Here is a 20,658-nt window from a genome sequence, read left to right as displayed (position 1 = left end):
CCTCCTCCCTGCTCTTCCTTACCCTCCCCCTACAGCAGTCACATTCTAAGCTGGAGACTACTGGGTGGAGTAGCAAAGATATTCTAGTTTGGTAGACATTAGAGATTTTCTCCCCTAGCCCTGGAATAATAGACAAGTGAATTAGTTATCTTTCCATTTCTGTGACAAAAAACTTGAGAAAACCAACTTAAAATGGGGAAAGGCTCCTTTTTGGTACTATTGCTTTGGAGTCTCTAGTGAGACAGCACATCATGCGGAGAGCATGGTAGAGCAAACCTTCTCATCCAGTGGTGGCAAGGAAGCAAAGAGAGAGCAGGAAGGAGTAGGGGAAGTCTTAGTTTGCTTTGCTTTGATGGAATACCCCAACAAAAGCAATTTAGAGGGGTTTACTTTGCCCTACAGTCTAGCAGGGACACAGTCCTCCTGGGAAAAGTATGGTAGCAGAAGCATGAAGCCAGCCTGTAACATTGGACCAAAAATCCAAAGGCAGAGAGAGAATAGAAAGTTGAACCAGGCTATAAAACCCCAAAGCCTGTCCCTAGTAATGTACATTCTCCTGAAAGGTCCCATCTCCTAAAGGTTCATAACCTTCCTGAGTCAAAATGTTCAAACATGTAGGCTGTGGGAGACATTTCATGTTTAAGCCATGGCAAAATCCCAATGTCCTTTTCCTGGGTGTGCCCCCAGTGGCCTAATTTCTTCCCATTAGCCCCCTCCCTCAATCAGGCACATCCTGATGGTACCGTAGACTGGTGATCAGGACTTAACTCATGGTCTTTAGAGAACATTTAAGATCCAAACTATAAGCCAGATATTAGGGTCATAGAGTTCTACCCAATTGTTGTTTCTGCCTCTGTACCAACCACTAGGGGCTGCCAGTGATGTAGTGGGGTGCTTGGCCCAAGGCTTTTTACCATAAAATGCTTTCTGCTGAACCAACTACACGTAAGCCTCTGTAAAAATCATTTTCCTCCTTCAACATGAGACCCTTGTGGGGCCAAGTCAGACCATAGATCTGCCAGAGACACTCATCTTCCTGACCAGAGCCTCACATGACCTCATGTAGTCCTGACAACCCCCACCCCCAGTGCCTGGCTAGAGAACAAGTCAATTCTTTCCTTCACCATGGTGTTGACCTGTGTCCTGGGCTACAAGCCCAGGAACTTCAGCTCATCCTTTTCATGACAAAGACCAGGTCCTGCTACCCTTTTGGTTGCTGCTGTGGGAACTGGGCCCTGGGTCTCAAGTTCTATTCATGATCAGTGTCCTTTTTTTGTCCTCTTACCACTTCCTTCTAAAGGAAAAAGGGCAGAGATCACAGGACTAGGGCCAGAATCCAGGAAAGGAAACCCTTAGGCAGGGGAGGGACCCTCAAGAGGAGGCCACATGCTGGTGCTGAGAACACTGTGGTCACAGAGAAAGGGTACTTGCCAAGTGACCAAGTGACCGGGGCAAGATGGAGACTCTAGGGAGTTCCATGACTTGCTAAGAAAAGTTCAAAGAAGAAAAGTAAAGCTTATCATGACTGTGTCCTGTCCTGAGTCAAGAAGCTGCCATGGTCTGGGAGGAGTGGCCTTGGCCTTTAAAAGGACTAAGGGACTCTGGCTTTCCCCTGGCCAAGTGTCCTTGGAAAGTAGATGTCCCAGAACAGGGCAAGCATTTCAAGGCTCGGTGGGGTTTTCAACATGCCTTCCCTTGATTGGTCAGCAATGAGAACAGTTCAGTTCATATGAAAATGCTCAAAAAAAAAAATCCCCTGAAACCCAGCTTTACAACAAAATTCCAGCAATTACTCAGAGCTGTGAGGTTTCTTGTGTGCAGGCCAATTTTTTAAAAAGCTGTTGAGAGAGGGAGAGTTGGGCTATAGAGAAGGTAGTTCCCAGCTTGGCCATCTCCTGGCTATAAGACTATACATGCTTGCAGATACAGGACAGTGGAACCATGTTTGTTTCCTATCCAGCCTTTCTTCAAGTGTGTGGTGCACACTGTCTCTTGGACAAACGGGTTGGGGTACTGTCTAATTTTTAGGGTGTTAGAGGTGCAATCCAAGGTGATTTCTGAGCATCTTTTGATACCCTTTCCATATTTCTATGAACCATCAGAGATTTTTTTAAACATTCCCTGACAATGGAAGCAAGGGGTTTAACCAGTAAGTGACATGCCAGGATCTTAGTGAAGGAAGAGGTGCAATTTCAGACTCTAAAATCTTACATGTTAGCCTTCAGAAGTTTTTTTTTTTCCATTTTTTTATTTGAATTAGAAACAAGATTGTTTTATATGTCAATACCAGTTCCGTCTCCCTCCCCTCCTCCCCTACCACCCCCTCCAAACTAAAACCCTACCTATCACATAACCTTTCTGCTCCCCAGGGAGGGTGAGGCCTTTCATAGGGGGGTCTTCAGGGTCTGTCATATCTTTTGGGATAGGGCCTAGGCCCACCCCTATGTGTCTTGGCTCAGGGAGTACCCCTCTATGTGGAATGGTCTCCCAAAGTCCACACCTTTGCTAGATATAAGTACTGATCTACTACAGGAGGCCCCATGGATTTCTGAGGCCTCCTCACTGATACCCATGATCCTGGGGTCTGGATCAGTCCTGTGCTGGTTTCCCAGCTATCAGTCTGGGGACCAAGAGTTCCCCCTTGTTCAGGTCAGCTGTTTCTGTGGGTTTCACCAGCCTGGTCTGGACCCCTTTGCTCATCACTCCTCCTTCTCTGCAACTGGATTCCAGTTCAGTTCAAGGTTTAGCTGTGGGTGTCTGCTTCCACTTCCACCAGCTGCTGAATGAAGGCTATAGGATGGCATTTTAAAGTCAAAGGAAATATTGGTCTCACAAAGCCTGTGCTGCAATGTCCAAGACTGGTGGTGGAAGGGCTTCCTGAGAGCAAGATGACCTCAGTGGCCATAGGCCCACTTTGTCTATAGGGCTACAGTGAACTGGGGTGATGTAACCCACTTGTAAATGGTCATGGGGAAGCTGTGGTGGGGGGGGATACTTGGGCAGCCACCTCACAGAGGAACAGCATCCATCTGTTCCTCAGAATATGCACACAAAAAGATCACAGGGAGGGCAGGAGACACAAAGCCTGCTAACACTGGTTGTTTCACAGCACTTACAGAACACAGCTTGCCCTACTCTCAGCTCACACATTGAGAACAGGACACTGACACTGTAAGGTAATCATGGGTGGTAATCATCACATGATTGTCATGTGACAGACACAGCTCAAGATGCTAGTATGTGTTACTCATTTAATAATTGTCATGGTGTAGGGCCATGGCAGATGACACTATTTACCTATCTTAAAAGTGAAGTTATACAACCTCTAAGTATACCCTGGCAGTTGAGGGCTCTGGAGTCTTGGGTGAGACATCTGGGAATTCACTCCATTTGTATGAGCTCTTGAATTTTATCTGTGGTGGCTGGCATTGGGGAGGGGATCGCCTGTTACTAAGATGTATTATTGTTGTAATGGTGACAGAGAGTTGCCACTGTATCTGTAGAAACTAGTAATCCTTCAGGAGTCTACAAGAGAGATCTCATGGTGCACAGTACATGCAACATCTGTGGACTGACCGAAACCTTGAGGAGGTGGCCAGAGAACCAATTGGAAAGGAGCATATAGGTCCTGTCATGATGCAAGTTGGGCATTTGCCTTGCCAGGACTGAGAAATGGAAGACATGGATGTTTCTGGCAGTAGAACAGATCAGTTAAAGGAAGGCCTTCCACAATGCTGTGGAGTAAGAAGCACTCTGGAGGCCAAGAAGGGTGCTGAGAGCTCCTTGAGACCCACCTGCTAAGGGCTCTCTGTGTCCAGATCTTTGGTCTCTGACTTCCTTATTTCAGGCTAAAACACATCTCTATGGAGCATGTGACAGACATCTCTACCCAGTGATGAGAAACCCTGCCCAGTCAATGAAGAATAGAAATGACAGACCTCAAGGAACATGTGCCTTACAATGGTCGGGTGCTACAAGATGGCCTTGGACCAAAGGATAACAGCAGGCATCTGCAGTGTGGCTCGGTGGATCACCTCAGCTCTCACTGCTAGCATGCCTCACAGAGCCTGGTATCACAATGGTCACTTGGTTGCTAGGACACCCTAAATGGACCCATGCTGTGGATTGAGATTTAGTTACCAAAGAAGACTGTGGTTGGCTATAAATGGCTTAGCTGTAATTATGTTCTCTGGAGGAATCAGCTAGTGTATGGTAGCTGTCCCCTGTTCCACTTTGTTCTCCCAGACACTTCCAGCTCTGAAGCTAAGACACAGAATTTCCATATCTGGCCCACCATGTACACTACTTGGTAGCTGGCATCATTCATTCCAGACAATTTTCAGGAACATGCTGTCCTCCTCTGCCCACTCTTAGGCTTGAACAACTTTTGGTCTTGAGCACCAGGCACAGTTGCTAGCCCCCAAGACTCCAGCACTTGTGTTGATCCACCCTCCTTCTAAGAGGGCAGGAGTTTAAGCAGTTGTACTCAATTAGAATGAACATGAAAGTACAAGGATGTTAATTCCACCTTCTGGTACCATCTCTTTAAGGAGCTGAATTAAGCCCAGAGCAACTCCAGTCTAGCTTGAATGCCAATCTTTCTGTCTTAATTTTCTAGTTCCTTGTTGTTCAGGCTGGTCCCAAAGTCCTTGCTTCAGGCTTAGTGAGTCAGACTAACCTGGACTGAATCCCACATCCCTTCCTTGGGAAGTGCCTGGGCCCTTTTCTTACCTGAGAATGCTGGAGATTATGGGTACTCTTTCCACAGTGGTTTACACAAGACACAAACACAACAATTACTACTAACTTTGCTTTCTGAAAAGGAAAAAAGTTTGCTAAGAATTTGTTTAAAGCCCCACAAATTCAGGTCATATGCTTTGTTGGCATCTTGGGGAGGCAATGAACTTACCAGTCAGTCCTCTTAATACCTGTCTGGTCTGCCCTACATTATACTTGGCCGAATATCACTATGACTGTGGGCGGGTGTGTGTCAGAGCAGGACATGATAGATGTATGCTGGACAGAAAAGTTCCTGATCAGTGTTCAAGTTGAAACTTGAAGTCATTCCCTCAGGACTAAAACATGGGCACCAGGACATCCCCTAGTGGCAACATCATATTTCCAATGAGGTGCTGTGAAATGTCCACATTGTTTGCATGCACTGGATACCTGTGAGTTATGCAGCCCTTGTAAGCCTGTAAATGTTAATTTTACTAGTCAACTTGACCAAATTTAGAATCAGCTGGGAGATTATTGACATCTCTGGCTGTGTCCATGATGGAGTTTCTAGGGAGGGTTATCTGAGGGAGAAAGACTGACCATGAGTGTGCTCAGCACCAACCTGTGGACTGGGTATCTGGACTGAACAAAAAGGAGCCAAGGACAGCCAACTTCCCTGTCTCTGCTTCCGGTCCCATGTCAGCATGGACTGTTATGCTCCTTGAGCCAAAATAATTCCTCCCTCTCTCAAGTTGTTTCTGTCACGACCATAAAAACAACCAATACAATGTCCCATCTTATTTATCCATGCTATTCCACTTGACATCATAATGGCCCCATGACATAGCTAGCAAGGGCTGCTCACCCATCTTGCAGATTGAGCGGTGGAAGTCCATGGAAATTGAGAACTTATCCAGAGTCACTTCTTCAGTTTCAGTGTCATCTTCCACTCCATTTCCAACATCTGTTCACTAAATCCTATTTCTGCTAGTCCTTGTGGGACAGAGACTTCAGGAGGCGGCACCTCTTACGAGAGACCCATTCCACATGTGCTGCCTACTGCCTCCCCATGCTGAGCCAGAAAAGCAGACCCATTTAATAACAAGCTCCCCACAAGCAGCACTTCTTTCTGCCTGCACTGCCCTCTAATTCAGAGAGAGTTTCCGGGCCTGCTTTTCCATTTTTTTTTTTTTGACTGACACCAACAACATTCTCCTGTATCAGAGACAAACTGTAGTCCTGTTTCGATTCAAGATGTAGCATAGCTTTTCTTGTAAGTTAATCATAAGGTGGGTTTTCTTAGTTGCAAAGCCCTCCCAGACTTGGCTCAATGGGAGAAACGGGATTCGAAGGGGAAAGTGTGGACCACATGTCACCACGATGACTCACTGTATACTTGAAGTCTTGCTGAACTATGAATTAGAACTAAATTTAGTTGGATGCAGTCTTACTGGTTTGGAGGAAAATGGTGATGACAAGACATATCCTTTCTGGCTTTCTAAAACCCCCGGGCATAGTGGCATACATTCTGATGTTCCAGAAACTCCTGCTGTGTATGAAAGAGGTAAAGAATCAAGTCCAAGTAAAAAGGAGAGAAAATGAAAACATTTAATTCTCCAGTATATGAGGTGCCCTGGTGTTATTATCTGAATTCAGAGGTACAAAAAAGAAAAAAGAAAGAAAGAAAGAAAGAAAGAAAGAAAGAAAGAATATCAAAGGATTTCAGCAGAAAAGGAAGAAAACTGTGCATTTAATAAAAGTCTAAGATTAAAGGGGTATTGGGAAAAAATGCAATCAATGTGTTAACTCGGTGGAAGAGATCTATGCAATCAATGTGAAAAGTCTAAGTCTTAAGTAAATAATAAGTATGAGGACGCATGGAGACAGACACAGGCCATGACCATCCTGTGTGACAATCAAGGAAATGAAGCAAAAGCAGGTCACATGTTTCTTCATGAAGTTAACTGATAAACTCAGTGATAAGGATAATGACATGGAGTGGTTCTTCAATGACATGACAATCCCAAAGTGGTGCTAACTGATGCCAATCACTTTGAAAGCAAGATGGAAATGGCTTTGAAGATAGTCCTCTCTGACATGGCAATTCCAGTTTTCAGGTTCAAACAGAAAAATGACAGCCTAAGAATGAGAAACCATTCTGCACACACACACACACACACACACACACACACACACACACACACACATATATATATGTTAGAAAATGAACCAAGGGTGTGTTGGCACATGCCTTTAATCCCGGCACTTGGGAGACAGAGGCAGGTGGGTCTCTGTGAGTTCAAGGCCAGCCTGGACTTCAGAGTGAGTTCCAGGACAATCAGGGATACACAGAAAGACCCTGTCTTGAAAAGTCAAGAAAATAAATCAGTTGTTCATACACTAGAGAATGGGGTTGTAAACTATAGCTTATCTTCTCATTAGGATAATAGGAAAATCTAAAAATTTGGAAGCTAAGGTTAAATAAAAAGAAAGTGCGATTTTTAAAAGTGTATAAAATATATTAAATATTTTATTCATATAAAGACCTGTTTATCGTAACTTTATTCCTAATTGCTCACACTGAGAAACAATCATTATTTAGGTGAAAGATGAATAAACTGCTTGACAACTAGACAAAGGAATATTATTTGGTACTATAAAGAAATGAGCCACCAAACTAGGGAAAGACATGGAGAAAGAAGCCTTAAGTGCCCGTTGTTATCAAGTGAAAAGAACTAGTCTGAGTAGGCTACATTTGGTGTATTCACAGCCCTACAATGTCCCAGAACCAGCAGAGTTGTGGAGCCAGTTAAAGCAAAGGTCAATGGTTTCTGGGACCTGAAGGGTGAGGATGGGCAAAGCACAGAGGAGTATTAAGACTGCAAAGCCCCTCTATAGGATATTATAACGCTGTGCACACTGAGTATTTGTCCAAAGCCACAGAGCAAGGCAAGTGATCCCTGATATTACCTAATATTGCTGTGGGTGCTCCTGACGATTCTGCACAGGCTTCCTTCCCAATTGCAGAGTGTGGGGTATTGAGAAAACCTCTGTACCTCCTCATTTCTTCTGTGAACCCAAAACCGCTCCAAAAATAGTCATTTTTTTTTTAAGGAGAAAAAAAGTTGTGGAAATATTTACAAAGGTTGACTTGTGGTCATGACAGGCTTATTTCCTTTCATTTCCATGCCTATAATAACCATCTTAATCCACAAAACTGCCTCATTTTATTTGAAAAGAAAAATAATAAACATGTCAAGAGTTTAAAAGGCTGCAGAACCAAGCTCTGCGTGTTTGTCTGTTTAAGCAAGCCCTTGTTTGCTCTTGGTGGTCAGAGTTCTGTAAACTCCCATTCCTTTTAGCTATTTGTGAATTTACACAGTGGGCCCTGCACTCTACAGCTATGACCACTTAGCCTGTTCCCAAAGAAAATAAGTCATCCTTGGGGAATCTCAGTGGAGACACATCCTTAGCCTTTTTCCCACACTATGTGAGGAGTCTTCACTTTGTTTCTAAATATTTAGGATCATTGTTACAATAGCCTGTAACTATATGACTACATTTACTTGTGTATAATTATAAATGTATCCAGCAGTAATTCTCTATTATGTTTCCTATCTGTGTAGTTTCCCCAGCATGCCTATTCTCAAGACCCTTGACGATGATTTTCAAAATATATAATTATATATATATATATATATATATATATATATATTCTTATATATATAAGCTAGAATGAGCATATCTTATATCTTGTTCCCCTAATTATATATGAAGTATAGAGTGTTTCTCAGTAGATGTTACCTTAGAAATGTATCTAACACTTGGAATTTTTCTCTCGACAATGTATCTTACTTCATCAGTACATAGGTCACTGCTTTATTCCTGTTTTAATTCACAACTACCAGCATAAGAATAACCATACTTGTTGGGCAGTGGTGATGGCGGCACACATCTTTAATCCCAGTACTTGGGAAGCAGAGGCAGGCAGATCTCTATGAGTTCAAGGCCAGCCTGGTGTACAGACAGCCAAGGACAGCCAGGACTCCACAGAGAAACCTTGTCTCAAAAAAACCAAACCAACCAAACAAACAAAAAACATACTTTATTTAACCAGCCAGCTGGCGAACACTTAGGCCATTCTGATGTCTGCTGGAATTTTGCAGTGCTGTAATGCTTAACTCTTATGCACATATCACTTCGTGTGCACACAGTGACATTCATGCAAGGGATTTTCAGAAGCGAGACTGCCATGTCAAAGAGGCCAAGGCTCTGTCATTTTTGGTAGATGTTGCCACGGTATGTTCCACCAGGGAAGGTCTTCACTCGGAGAAGCTCTGAAGCTCTGCATGCTTGTCAAGAGTGTTCACCCGGATTTGATTCTTGCCATTCTGGTATGCAGAGAAAAGAAGTCCTCTCTCTTTCCATCTTTTCATGACGACTTTAGCATGTTTATAGATGTGGGGCTCTTCTTTGAGATTACCCCTCTACTGACTGATCATTTTGACGAGTGATCATGGTCTTGACCACTTTAGAGATTTCTCATGACCTGAGGAGATAGACTTTCTTGAGAACCATGTCTACTAAGCTGGACTCGTTGCCTGGAAACAGAAGATTCTACAGGGAGCTTCCTTGTGAGGTGCTGGAGCCAATAGGAAAGCTTTGAAGCAAAACTGATGGCCATTCAGAGAAGCCCGTGTACCCCTCAGCACATGTGTAGAAGGATGAGAAGACTAGTCTTCATCGTCAACTAAAGGGGATTCAGAATCAACACAGATACACCTCTGACACATCTGTGGGAGCCTTTCCAGAGAGATTTAGCTAAGGTGGAAAGTTCACCTTAAATGTGGTGGTACCATGCCTTGGGCTACCTAACATCTTGGACTGAATAAATAGAGAAATGTAAGCTGAACACCAGCATTCATCTCTCTCTGATTCCTGAGTATGGATGCAATGTGACCAGCTGCCTCCTATGGATGCTGCCATGACTTCTCTGCTGCAATGGACTGGGGCATCAAACTGTCAACCAAAGTTAACCCTTTCTTCCTTGTACTGCTTTCATCAGCAGCAAGATAAGTGAATAATGTAAGAGCCAAGATCAGCTTAGTTCACTTGTTCACTGCTTATCAACAGGTTAGAGTGATCTGTTAGTTCCATGGGCTTTGACTTTCTTTAATAGAAGTCTTGTCATTCCCATCGACTGTTTAATCATGGACAGAACATAGAAAGAAACAGAAACAGCCCCACAGGATCAGCTGACTGGAAAAATGACACTTCTCAGAGCAAACTCATTTGCCTGTCTTAAAAATGAAGGCACCATAGAAGCAAGCCCCTTGTACTTATGGAGAACCCTGAAGGTGCAGCTCCCCTGAGTCCCTTCTTACTTTGCTGAGAAGCACTTGGTTTGGGGATTATGGCACCCAAGGTCATGGTCAAAGAATGTTGACTCTAGGGAAGCTAGCTCAAGTATATGTATATTTTTGGTGACATCATTAGTGGCCAATCATACATGATTAGCCAAGTTACACTTTACCCAATTAATGTAGCTATACACCATCAGTTTGTACATCTCAAACTAATGTGGATAAGCTGGTCCTTGGTTATTTCAGGGAATTTGAACTTTGAGAAACATAAGTCTCAAACTAGTTCACGTTATCACCTTTATCTTGGCCAAGGCAGAGTGGCAGACTTTCCAGCATCTCTCGAGACAGTGTAAGACACTCCCTGACTATAGACCTCCATAGGGTCTTTAAGAGCTCCTGGGAGCCACTAGTTACTTTCCCATTCTGATTTTCAGCAATGAATAGACATTGGCTTCAACTAAAGTTTTTTCTTCTACAGCTCTGGGGAGACTGTCACCAGTGTGACCAGCTTGGCCCCGCTGCATCCACAGAAGGGCAAGAGGCAGAAGGAGAAGGTAGATGTCCCACCTGCAGTCCCTGCCAAAGGTAAGAATCAGACCTGAAATTTCTTAAGTGAAAGTCACCTTGACTGATGCAGGGGTGAGCCTGGAGTCAACTGTGGGATCAGGGCAGAGGAATGGATGGATGGGGGACTTGCCATTCACTGCTACTGTAGTGCAAACAGTCACCCTGATAAAGTCTAGACAAAACAACCTAGGATGAGGTGGGAAACAGGGCACCATAGATTTGGCCTCAAGCATTGAGGTACGTCAACATGCACAGGAATGCCTATACTGTGGACTTTTTTAAAGGTGAAGTGAGGCAGGGGCTGGCAACATCTTCTTGGTTCTTAAAGAGAAAGAACATCTCTGATGCTTTAAAGATGTATGCAGTACATTTCAGACATATTCTGCTGATAAAATACATATTCTGTGACTGGTTATTCTGTGGCTGCTGTTTTTATTTAAAGCAATAGGAATGAGCAAGAAAGGGTTTTTTTTTTGGGGGGGGGAAGGAGGCATGGATCTTACCAGAACCAAGGATATACCCTATTTAGATATTTAGAGTGTCCTATCTAGATGTCCAATCCTCAACAAATTTGAGTTATCGATATAAGAAGACACAACTTTAACATGACAGAATGCATTTCATCCATTCACTGAGCCCTCTGGAAGAAGCTGGAAGAGGCATAGCTGAAAGGAAGAAAGGTTGGGAGGTGTGGGAGCTTGGGAGGGAAGGAGCAGAGATCACCTCAGCCAGGGCTCACATCTCTATATTGTGTCAGTCACTGCAGCGTGGACATTGTCCTAGTTACAAAAGATGCAGATTGCACTTGGGGAATGAAGTCTTGGACTGGGCTTTCAAATCTAAGTTCAAGTCATGTCAGTCAAGACTAGCTATGACACTGGAAAAATAGCTTCTGCTTCTATTAAACTGGGACAGTAAGCCTCTCCTTGATGAACTCACAGGATTGGGTGAGGGTCAGCCACTGTCTTGGGGTTGGGGGAGATCAGAGTCTCCAGGGGGAAATCCTACCCCAGCTTTGACCAAGGGCTACTGGTTGTCTCTCACCCCCTTGACATATGTGATGGTGACAGAGACATACAGAACTGTTGTGACCTGGCCTAAGGGAGGGAGTAACATGTCTAAAGATGAGGGATGATTGTTCTCCAGTTAGGGGTGCCCAAGGATATCTACCCCAGAAGCTTGAGCTCTTCTTGGGGCTAGGAAGGCTCACATAGTCTGCACACAGAGAGTCTGTGATGACCATGGAAGGTGGGCATTAAGAGGCCTTGGAGGAATTTCAAGCTAAAACTTGGTGTCCTTCCACAGCTCCAATAGTCACCACATTCCACAAACCAAAGCTGCTGAAACCACAGAGGAAAGTCGCCTTGGTGAGTAACTGTTCTTTGTTATTGTGGTCCCTCTAACACAAGAAATTGTGTAAGGGTCCAACAGTACCACTACAAGCTCTAAATACGTTAAAAAAAATCTGTTACCAAAGGCATTATCTCTTCTCAGATCAGATTTTGAGTCTGTTCTTCTCCACCTTAATTTCTCAGAGTGACCTTCCAAGGCAATCCAAATGGAATTACCTATCACTGTAAATGTTCCCCTACAAAAACAAGAGCAAATTCGTCATATACAGAAGGGTATAAAACAGGAAGTGTACCTGCTTGCATTAATTTACCCAATAACTCCCTGGAGAGGATGCTAATGATCTTTTCAGGAAAATATGTCATTTTTTAAACTTTGAAGAAGCTTTAGGTTTACAGAAGTAATCTCTGAGGTATGTTGAGTTTATATTGACCTTCACCCACTACTGCTAACATCTTACATAGCTGGGGTGTGTTGGTCTTAGCCAGTGGTTTCTCAACCTGTGGATCATGAGTCCTTTGGGGAGGCTGAATGATGCTTTCACAGGTGTCACATCCCAGATATGCATATCATATTTATAGTACAATTTATAACAGTAGCAAATTTACAGTTATGAAGTAGCAACAAAAATAGTTTTATGGTTGGGGTCACCACAACATGAGGAACTGTATTAAAGGATGGCAGTGTTAGTAAGGTTGAGAACCACTGCTCTAGGTTATTAACCTCAGCATGATGTCCATGCAGTACCTCTGCTGGTTGTCCACTTTGGAGATACTCCAGCACCCCACAGTAGATGCCTAATACCATCGTTGTATCAAACGTAGGGTTGTATCAAACCCTACAAACTGCATGCTCCATTTTCTTCACACATAACCCTGATAATGTTTAGTTTCTAAATTAGACACAATAGAGTAACAATGGCCAATTCTAACATGGAACAATTCTAACATGGTTATTTAAAAGCTTATGGGTTATTCAATTCTGGAACTTTCCTTTTAAGATATTCTCATGGAGGTTGACTACCTGTAACTGAAACTAATGATGGTAGAGGGCAGCTGTGTGTCCTTGAGATGTGATGTCCATTTCAACCCATGGTGAAGGCCACACCTGCCATGCCCGAGGATTTTTTTGTTTTGTTTTGTTTTTCTGTCTGTCCCCTATATGTCAGAAGCCAGGCCCTATGTCCAGTTCACAGTAAAAGCAGGCAAAAGAACTTAGGCACAGCCTTTCAAAGGGGAAGAAATCAGAATTTGTGGACCTGTTTACCACCGCAATGATTAATAGTTCCTTTGAGAGCTGTGCCAAGGCTTCTTTCTGCTCACTTATGTCACATTTACCCTTGACGTTGTCCAAGGGAGTTTCTGTGGTGGCATGTCAATGGCAGTCTTCCATTCCCCACAGCTGGTCTGTCTTTGTCACTTAGAGTTCTATAAGTAAAAACTGCCCCTTTCCTCCATTTTTATTCACTAATTCTTTTGATATAAATATATGCATAGACATTTATGTAGTGATTTTAGTGTTTGATCATCTGTGATTTGTTTTGTTGCTAACATTGTTCAGCGGAAGTATTTGTGCTATGTATGTGAAAAAAAAATATTGTCAGAGCTATTACAATGTCCATGACAACAAACAACAGTTTATTGGAGCTCTTTATTTGTTCTTAATTGGACATCCATTGATATACATAGAATACATTCATGTATATGCGGGGTCCCACAATCAGCTGGGAGACAGTCGCCAGTCTTGAATCAAGAAACTTTCTTTAGTTTACAGCCTGTTGAGCCCTTCTCCTTTATCCATTAAACATAAAACCAGGCTGTGCAGTGCGTGGCTACAAAATGCTGTCTTAAGTGGTTGTTGTTTTTGTGACTTATCAGAAGATTGGATTCAACAGCACTTAAAATAATGAATGTAGTCCCCAGTGTGAGTGTTCATTGCTGACCCTTCTGTCTGTGTTTGTGTGAACTGAGAAGCTTCTGTGGATGGGGACTTTGCATAGGAAATGAAAAAGAAAACTTGTTTCAAAGAAGTATTTCAACTTAAGGTTTCTGTATGTATGTTTTTATCTTTTATTTTATTATTTTTAGTGTATGAGTGTTTTGTCTGCGCATCTGCCTGTCTGCTACATGTATGCAGTGCCAGAGACCAGAAGAGGGAGTCAGATCCCCTGGAGCTGGAGTTACAGATGGTTGTGAGCTGCCTCTGGGATTTATATCTAGGTCTTCTGGGAGAGCAGCCAGTGCTCTTAACCAGGGAGCCATCTTTCCAGCCCCAGGTTTCTTTATTTATGTGAAAAATTTATAGAAAAAAATCGATATAAATATGAGAAGATATAAACTATGAAATAAAATAAAATATTTGTAAATGGTCAGTCTATGAAACTCTCTTCACTAAAAGTAGATCAGGGTGGTTATATATATTTCAAAGTAATTGTTTAATGAAATCTTTCTCCCCTGTGTAGTTGTTTTATGTATATGAGTGTTTGGCCTGAATGTGTATGTGTGCCTGGTGCTTGCAGAAGTCAGAAGAGGGCATCAGATCCCCTGGACCTGGAGTGGCAGATGATTGTGAGCCACCACGTGACACTAGGAACTGAAGCCGGGTCCTCTGTGAGGAAGACAGGTGCTCTTGACCTCTGAGCTGTCTCTCCAACCTCAACAAGATTTTTATTTTTTACCAACAGGTCTTTAAATACACAATTATCTTTTGGTCATTTAAGATGTAGAGAATTTTTAAAATTTTTATAGCAAATTCTCATAGAGTCAAGTTAATTTTGGTACCAGTTTCCACCAATAACAACTCACACACACACACAAGAAAAAAGAGCTGACCTCAACTAGGCCTCTGTCTGACAATATTTTAGAGTCAAAATTCTCAATAAATATTAAGATTTATTGCCCCAGGATGCTAGCATTGACCCCAGTCTCAATTTGGTCAATATTTATTTCTCAGATCAATAAATCTTGATGGTAGCTGAAACTTAAGTCAATAGCTACTTGTTGACTCAAACAGGCCTTAATGGGCAATTTAGATAATAACTTAGACACACACACGCACTGTAAAAGGTTGCATCCTGACTGAGTCCTAGGCTACAGTACCCACCAGTCCTTCTTTCTAGAAACTTATGCACCTTCTCCTTTGAGAAGAAGGCCTAAGAACTGCCACTCATTTATTGATCACCTACCAACTTCTCTTCTAGGTGTTTTATGATTCCTGTCACTTGTCTCGACTATAGTGTCTACTAGGTGACGCGTATTAATCTTAGTGTTTGCAACACTCAAGTGATTAGGAGGTTGGATTATTGTTTTAGCGTTTCTAAGACAACATGATCATTTACAAGAAATGCATCCTCTAGAGATTAACAGTGGTTGGAAAGTTTTTGCTGTGGTTTTTGTTAATGATAAAGAAACAAGAAAGAAAGCTAGGGAGAGGCATTTTAAAATCAAGGTATCAAAACTGCCCTCTCTATCCCTTATTTAAACAAGACCAAATGTAGCAATCTGCTTCCAAAGTCTGCTAGTCAGGAATGAGGCCCCCATCACAGTGATGCTGCCTGGCGGTCTGATGACGCAGTTGGCCTGGTAAGTCTGCATGTTTGCAGGAACTCTTTATTCTAACATCAGCAGTCCTTCATCTTCTGGAGAGTGACAGAACACACTCAGAGAAGTGTGGCCTGGAGATGGAATTCAGAAGCCGAGCAGGCTTTGGGTCACTACCACCATAACAGATTAAAAAATGAAAATAAAAAACAAATAAAAAAACCTCTGGGCCCTCAGAACACTCTGGAAACTGAGGAATCTGATTGATTGTTTTCATAAATTGGGTCATGGACTCCAAAAGTCACTGAAACCTATGGGGACCCCTGGTGGCCTCACCCTAGTCAAGCACTCTCATGGCATTGCCTTGGGAGCCTGTGGAACTACTTCCCACACTTCCAGGAAACATCTTGATTACTTCCTCATTTCAGGAGAATGAGAGAGCTCCCCAGTGCATCTGATTTATTTTTTTATTGCATTGGGCCAGTTTATAGACTTCGAGGCAGGAGGAAGAAAATACAGTGTCTGATGTGGAAGCCAACCCGAGTTTAAAGGGAAAAAAAGCATCAGTAAGGAGGTGATGTTAGTAGCGCCCAAAATTAATGAGAAACAAAGTGAGAATTATTCTTAGGGTTAAATGGGTTTGATGTCCACTGTGCCCCAGTCAGCATCCTGCCCTCCTCCACAGCATGCCCACGAGGCCCTCCTCTCTGTAATTAAGCCCCATGTGCCAGGGTTGCTGAGGGGTCAGGGCACCCCTATTTTCCAAAAAGAAAATGAGTTCTTGTGAGCAAGAGGCTGAAGACAGAAAAATCAGGAACACTGTGGGCTTAATTACCATGTTTCCCAGTGGGTCTCGTGGAGCCTGTCTTATTCTCTCCGATCCATCGACTGCATTGCTGCCTGGGGCCTTTCCTGAAACTGCTCCAACCATGGCATTTCCCTGGCTAGAATATTCCAATGACTCCCCTTTGCCTCTGGCTGAAGCATGGCTCCTGTGAGTGGGAGGGAGGGGCCCTTCATCTGTCACTGCTTCCTGTCCTACCCACCCCCACCCCTAGGAACATGAGACCCCTTGTGGTCCAGGCTCTCTGACCTGCATCTGCTGCCCTTCTCATGACTCACCGGAGCTACTGTTTGATCCCCCACAAAACTTGTCCTTTCGGTCTCCTGCTCCCAGCTCCCACTCCTTCACAAATCTGGTTCCACCCACCATTTTAATTTGGGATCTTGTTGAATATATTTGACTGGCTTGATACATTTAACACCGTGCCTCTGGGTCCTTCGTCATGTTGTAACCTGTGTTAGAATTGCCTTTCTTCCTAAGACAGAACTACATGGCTTTGCATGGATGTATCATGTAACATTTTGTGTGCCCATCCACCATTAGTGCACACCAAGTTGACGCCTCTTTTCAACTATTTTGAATACTATAAATATGGGCATACACACATCTGTTTAGGTCTGTCCTTTTAATTCTGTGAAGTATGAACACAGAAGTAAGTTTGCCAAATTGAATGATAAACTTTTGCATGGGGGCACCACATTCTGTGCCAAATCGGCTGCACCATTTTACACACCCACCAATAATGCCCAAGAACTGATTTTTCCACATTCCTATCTTTTTTTCCCTTCCTTCCCCCTTCCTTATTCCTCCTCACCTTCCTTCCCCTCTTCAACCCTTCTCCCCTCCTTTTCCTCCAGTTTTTTTCTTCCTCCACCCCCATCTTCTCCATTTCTAATGGTGGCATCCTAATGTGTGTAAAAGAGTATTCCAGGGTGGTTTTAAAATTTGTGTTTCCTTGACGATAACTGATGTTGAACATCTTTTCATGGTCTTATTGGCTACTTTTGTCTTCTCTGAAGAAATACAAAAGGTCTTTGTTTGTTTTTAAATTGAGTGAGGTGTGTGTGTGTGTGTGTGTGTGTGTGTGTGTGTGTGTACTCTCGTGCACATTGGTAGGTTCTTTATATATTCTGAGCATTAAATACATACTATCTAGCTGATTTGGCAGTGGTTTTAACCATTCCAAAGTCTTCAGTAAACTCCCTCCTCTCATGGTAACCCAAAGATAGGAAATCTCAGTGGTCAGAAAAGTCATTCGTTACACCAGCGTCAGAAGGACCTGTCCGAGGAGTCTGATTCTCTGTGCTTGGTTGAAAACCATGGACCAGTCTGCTGGGGCCAGGGCCCCTGTGCTGTTCTGTTTACATAGCCCCTTCCTCCAGCCCTGTTTTCATCACCCAGAACATATTGCCAAGGCCAAAAAAGACGTTTCCTTTGCTCAGTAGTAGAAAAGGGCTCTGAGGCTCATTAGGCATCAGTGATAGAATTCTGAGAGGAGTTTAATAATATTCCAGATCCCAACAAAATTATTTCCAGAGGACATGCTTTTCAGGTTTCTTGAAGGATGTTTATAATAAGCCAGAGAATTTCTCTTGTTGTCGTTAATGTGCTAGAACTGGTTTCAGCTAAATTTTACATGAAAAGGATATATTAACCTGCATAAAATATGTTCATAATCTCAATTTAAAATTAAAAAGAAGGAAAAAACCCACAACCACATGTACAATATATTGCCCCAAGTAAAAGCCTTGGGAAAAAAACAAAAACTTTGCTTGTACCGTGCTAGTACCATTTTTGCAGAGATAAAATTCTATGCCCCCCTTGGTGCACATGCACATCCCATTATTGTCACAGGGAGTTATGTATGTTGACTGCAGGGAGAATCCATGCTGAAGCATTTGAAGGGGATGAGATTGGGGGAAACAGAAGTCATTTGGTTTCATGGGCCTCTCCTCCAGAGAGAGCAGGCACCGAGGCTTCCAGAAACCGGAAGCGATCAAGAGCAAGTAAAAACAGAGCATCCTGTGCTTAGGGATTCTGTTCAGCGGGGCATGAGGCTGTCATTCCACACAGGCCACATAGATTGTGCAAGAGCATTGAGTCACCTGCCAAGTCAGGTGCCTTTCTAATGTTTGAGAAGCCAGTAACAGTAGGTTGAAGCGCTGATGATGTGTGTATTTTGTGTGTGTGTGTGGGGGGGGGGACTAAGGGAAGTTTTTAAGACAAGGTAGTGTACTAAGAACTCTTGGGAACCTCACTGGAGTGGGGGAGGGGGAACTGTTTGAGTTCCACTGTATAAGTGCCTCTCAGTTGTGAAGGCCGATGAGACTCTGGTTCTAAAGAAAGGTGAGCTCCTGTATGACTGGTTCATTCAGATCACCCTTTCAGCTCCACCCTCACTCTCTCCACTGCCCACTGAATGCTGAAAGGCAGTGTGCAAGGTACTGGGCATGGCAGAACCTGAGCCTTGGAGCCACCTGGCAAAGGTGATGAGACAGCCTGCAGAAGAGCCAGGTGGGAAGCAGGCCTGAATGCCCAGCAGGTCCTGCCCCATAGATGACCTCTCCTGACTGTCTAGTCCACCCTCCACCCAAGAATCAAGCTGGGCCGCACTCTGGGCAGCCTGTCCCCTGTGTTAGTAGGAACTGTCCCTCCCTGAAGAACCATGGCTTGCTTTCCCTCTCAGCCTAGCTGATTTGCTGCCTTTATTGGGCACTTCATTTCTGAGATCATTGTACTGCTGGGAAATTTTTTTAAGAAACTTTTTTGCTCTATTTTGGTTTTGTAATCTCGTGGAACAATATCATTTCTGCTCACATTTGATGTTTTTTAAGCCTATTTCATTTAAAAGCTCGGTTTTGAACAGAGTACTTCAGAGTTGTTATTAAAAGACTTCTTCAATCTCTGATGGAGAATACTAGAAATGAAGTGCCATTTTCGGAAAGAGAGAATACAAACCATCAACATATGTAAGACATGCATTCAAAGTATCAGGAAAAAACCTCTGTGAAATTCTGAGCTCACAACCAAACAGTAATGCATCTGAGGGATCCTTTCCTGTGACTAGATTAAATTATAATTTATTACTATACATGTTTAGATATGAATTTATTTTGCTCCATTTCCCACCCCCGGTGCTGAGGGATAAACCCAGGGCCCTGTGTTTATAAGGTAAGCTTGAACTCTATGGATCGTTTAAATTCTCAACCCCTAAATTGATAAATCATCAATAAACATGTGTGATGGCCAAAAGCCAGTTGCATATAGCTTTAGGACTTTCTGCTTGGAGTGTGCATAAAGATGAAGAATGTAAATTATTAATGTAGTCTATGTGCACTCATGGCCCACATTATATATTCTAATGTAAATTTTACAAATGATCAGGCATTCTCCTTGTCATTTTAGATTTGACCTTAATACTTAGTTCGTGCCCTGTATACCATGACAACGGCCTGATACTACGGTGATGGTGATGGTTATAATGATGACAGCAATGGTGATAATAGTAATGGTAGTGGTAGTAGTGATGATAAAATGGAGATGAAGGTAATGGTGCTGGTGGTAATGGTGAGGATAGTGGTGGTGGTACTGGTGACGATAATAGTGGTGGTGATGGTGATGGGGTGGTGATGGTGATAATGGTGGTGATGGTGGTGGTGATGATGATGATGATGGTGGTGGTGGTGATGATGATGGTGGTGATGATGATGATGATGATGATGATGGTGGTGGGACTGGTGATGATGATGATGATGATGATATTTCAGTGGCCCTTTCCATGTTCAGACCCTATTCTGATACTTATCAATAAGGAGACACATTTAATTCTGGGACAACCCCCTTATTGTTTCCATTTCCCAGATGGAACAAGGTAGTGACCTATTCCCTCACTGGCATATGTCAGACCTGATACAACCCAAGTGCTTGGTGATAAGTCCCTATTTCCGTCACTATAAGCCCATTCCTCCTGTCAAAAACACTTGGTTAAGTCGGTTGGTTCTAGGGCATTATTTTCTGCCCTGACCTCACTGAATAGGTAGGACTATTTTGGCAATTCATAATTTCCACATGTTAAAATACAAAATGCAGTTCCTTTCCTAGACTCTTATTTCTCTGCCGTGGCCTCTGTTACACACCCTTAAGTGTTGTCTATGTATACACAAAAGCCTCCTCAGTGTTGGATACCTCTGTCTCTATCTATCTATTTATCTATCTATCTATCTATCTATCTATCTATCTATCTATCTATCCCTATAGATAAATGGTATTTATATAT

At 43.0% G+C, this 20,658-nt stretch overlaps 1 protein-coding gene across 2 annotated transcripts in view; it reads left to right on the top strand.

Moving 5' to 3' along the window:
* Positions 1-20,658, top strand: part of Vstm4 (V-set and transmembrane domain containing 4) — an 85,205-nt gene that overhangs the window by 49,841 nt on the left and 14,706 nt on the right. For both annotated transcript variants that reach the window (XM_027389486.2, XM_027389485.2), the window contains 2 exons: positions 10,561-10,667; positions 11,955-12,016. In XM_027389486.2, coding sequence (XP_027245287.1) covers positions 10,561-10,667; positions 11,955-12,016 — 169 coding nt within the window. The remainder of the gene's footprint in view (positions 1-10,560; positions 10,668-11,954; positions 12,017-20,658) is intronic.

The sequence above is a fragment of the Cricetulus griseus genome (assembly GCF_003668045.3).
Source record: "Cricetulus griseus strain 17A/GY chromosome 1 unlocalized genomic scaffold, alternate assembly CriGri-PICRH-1.0 chr1_1, whole genome shotgun sequence".
In the NCBI taxonomy this organism is placed as follows: domain Eukaryota; kingdom Metazoa; phylum Chordata; class Mammalia; order Rodentia; family Cricetidae; genus Cricetulus; species Cricetulus griseus.
This window is presented reverse-complemented; position numbering and strand designations above follow the sequence as displayed.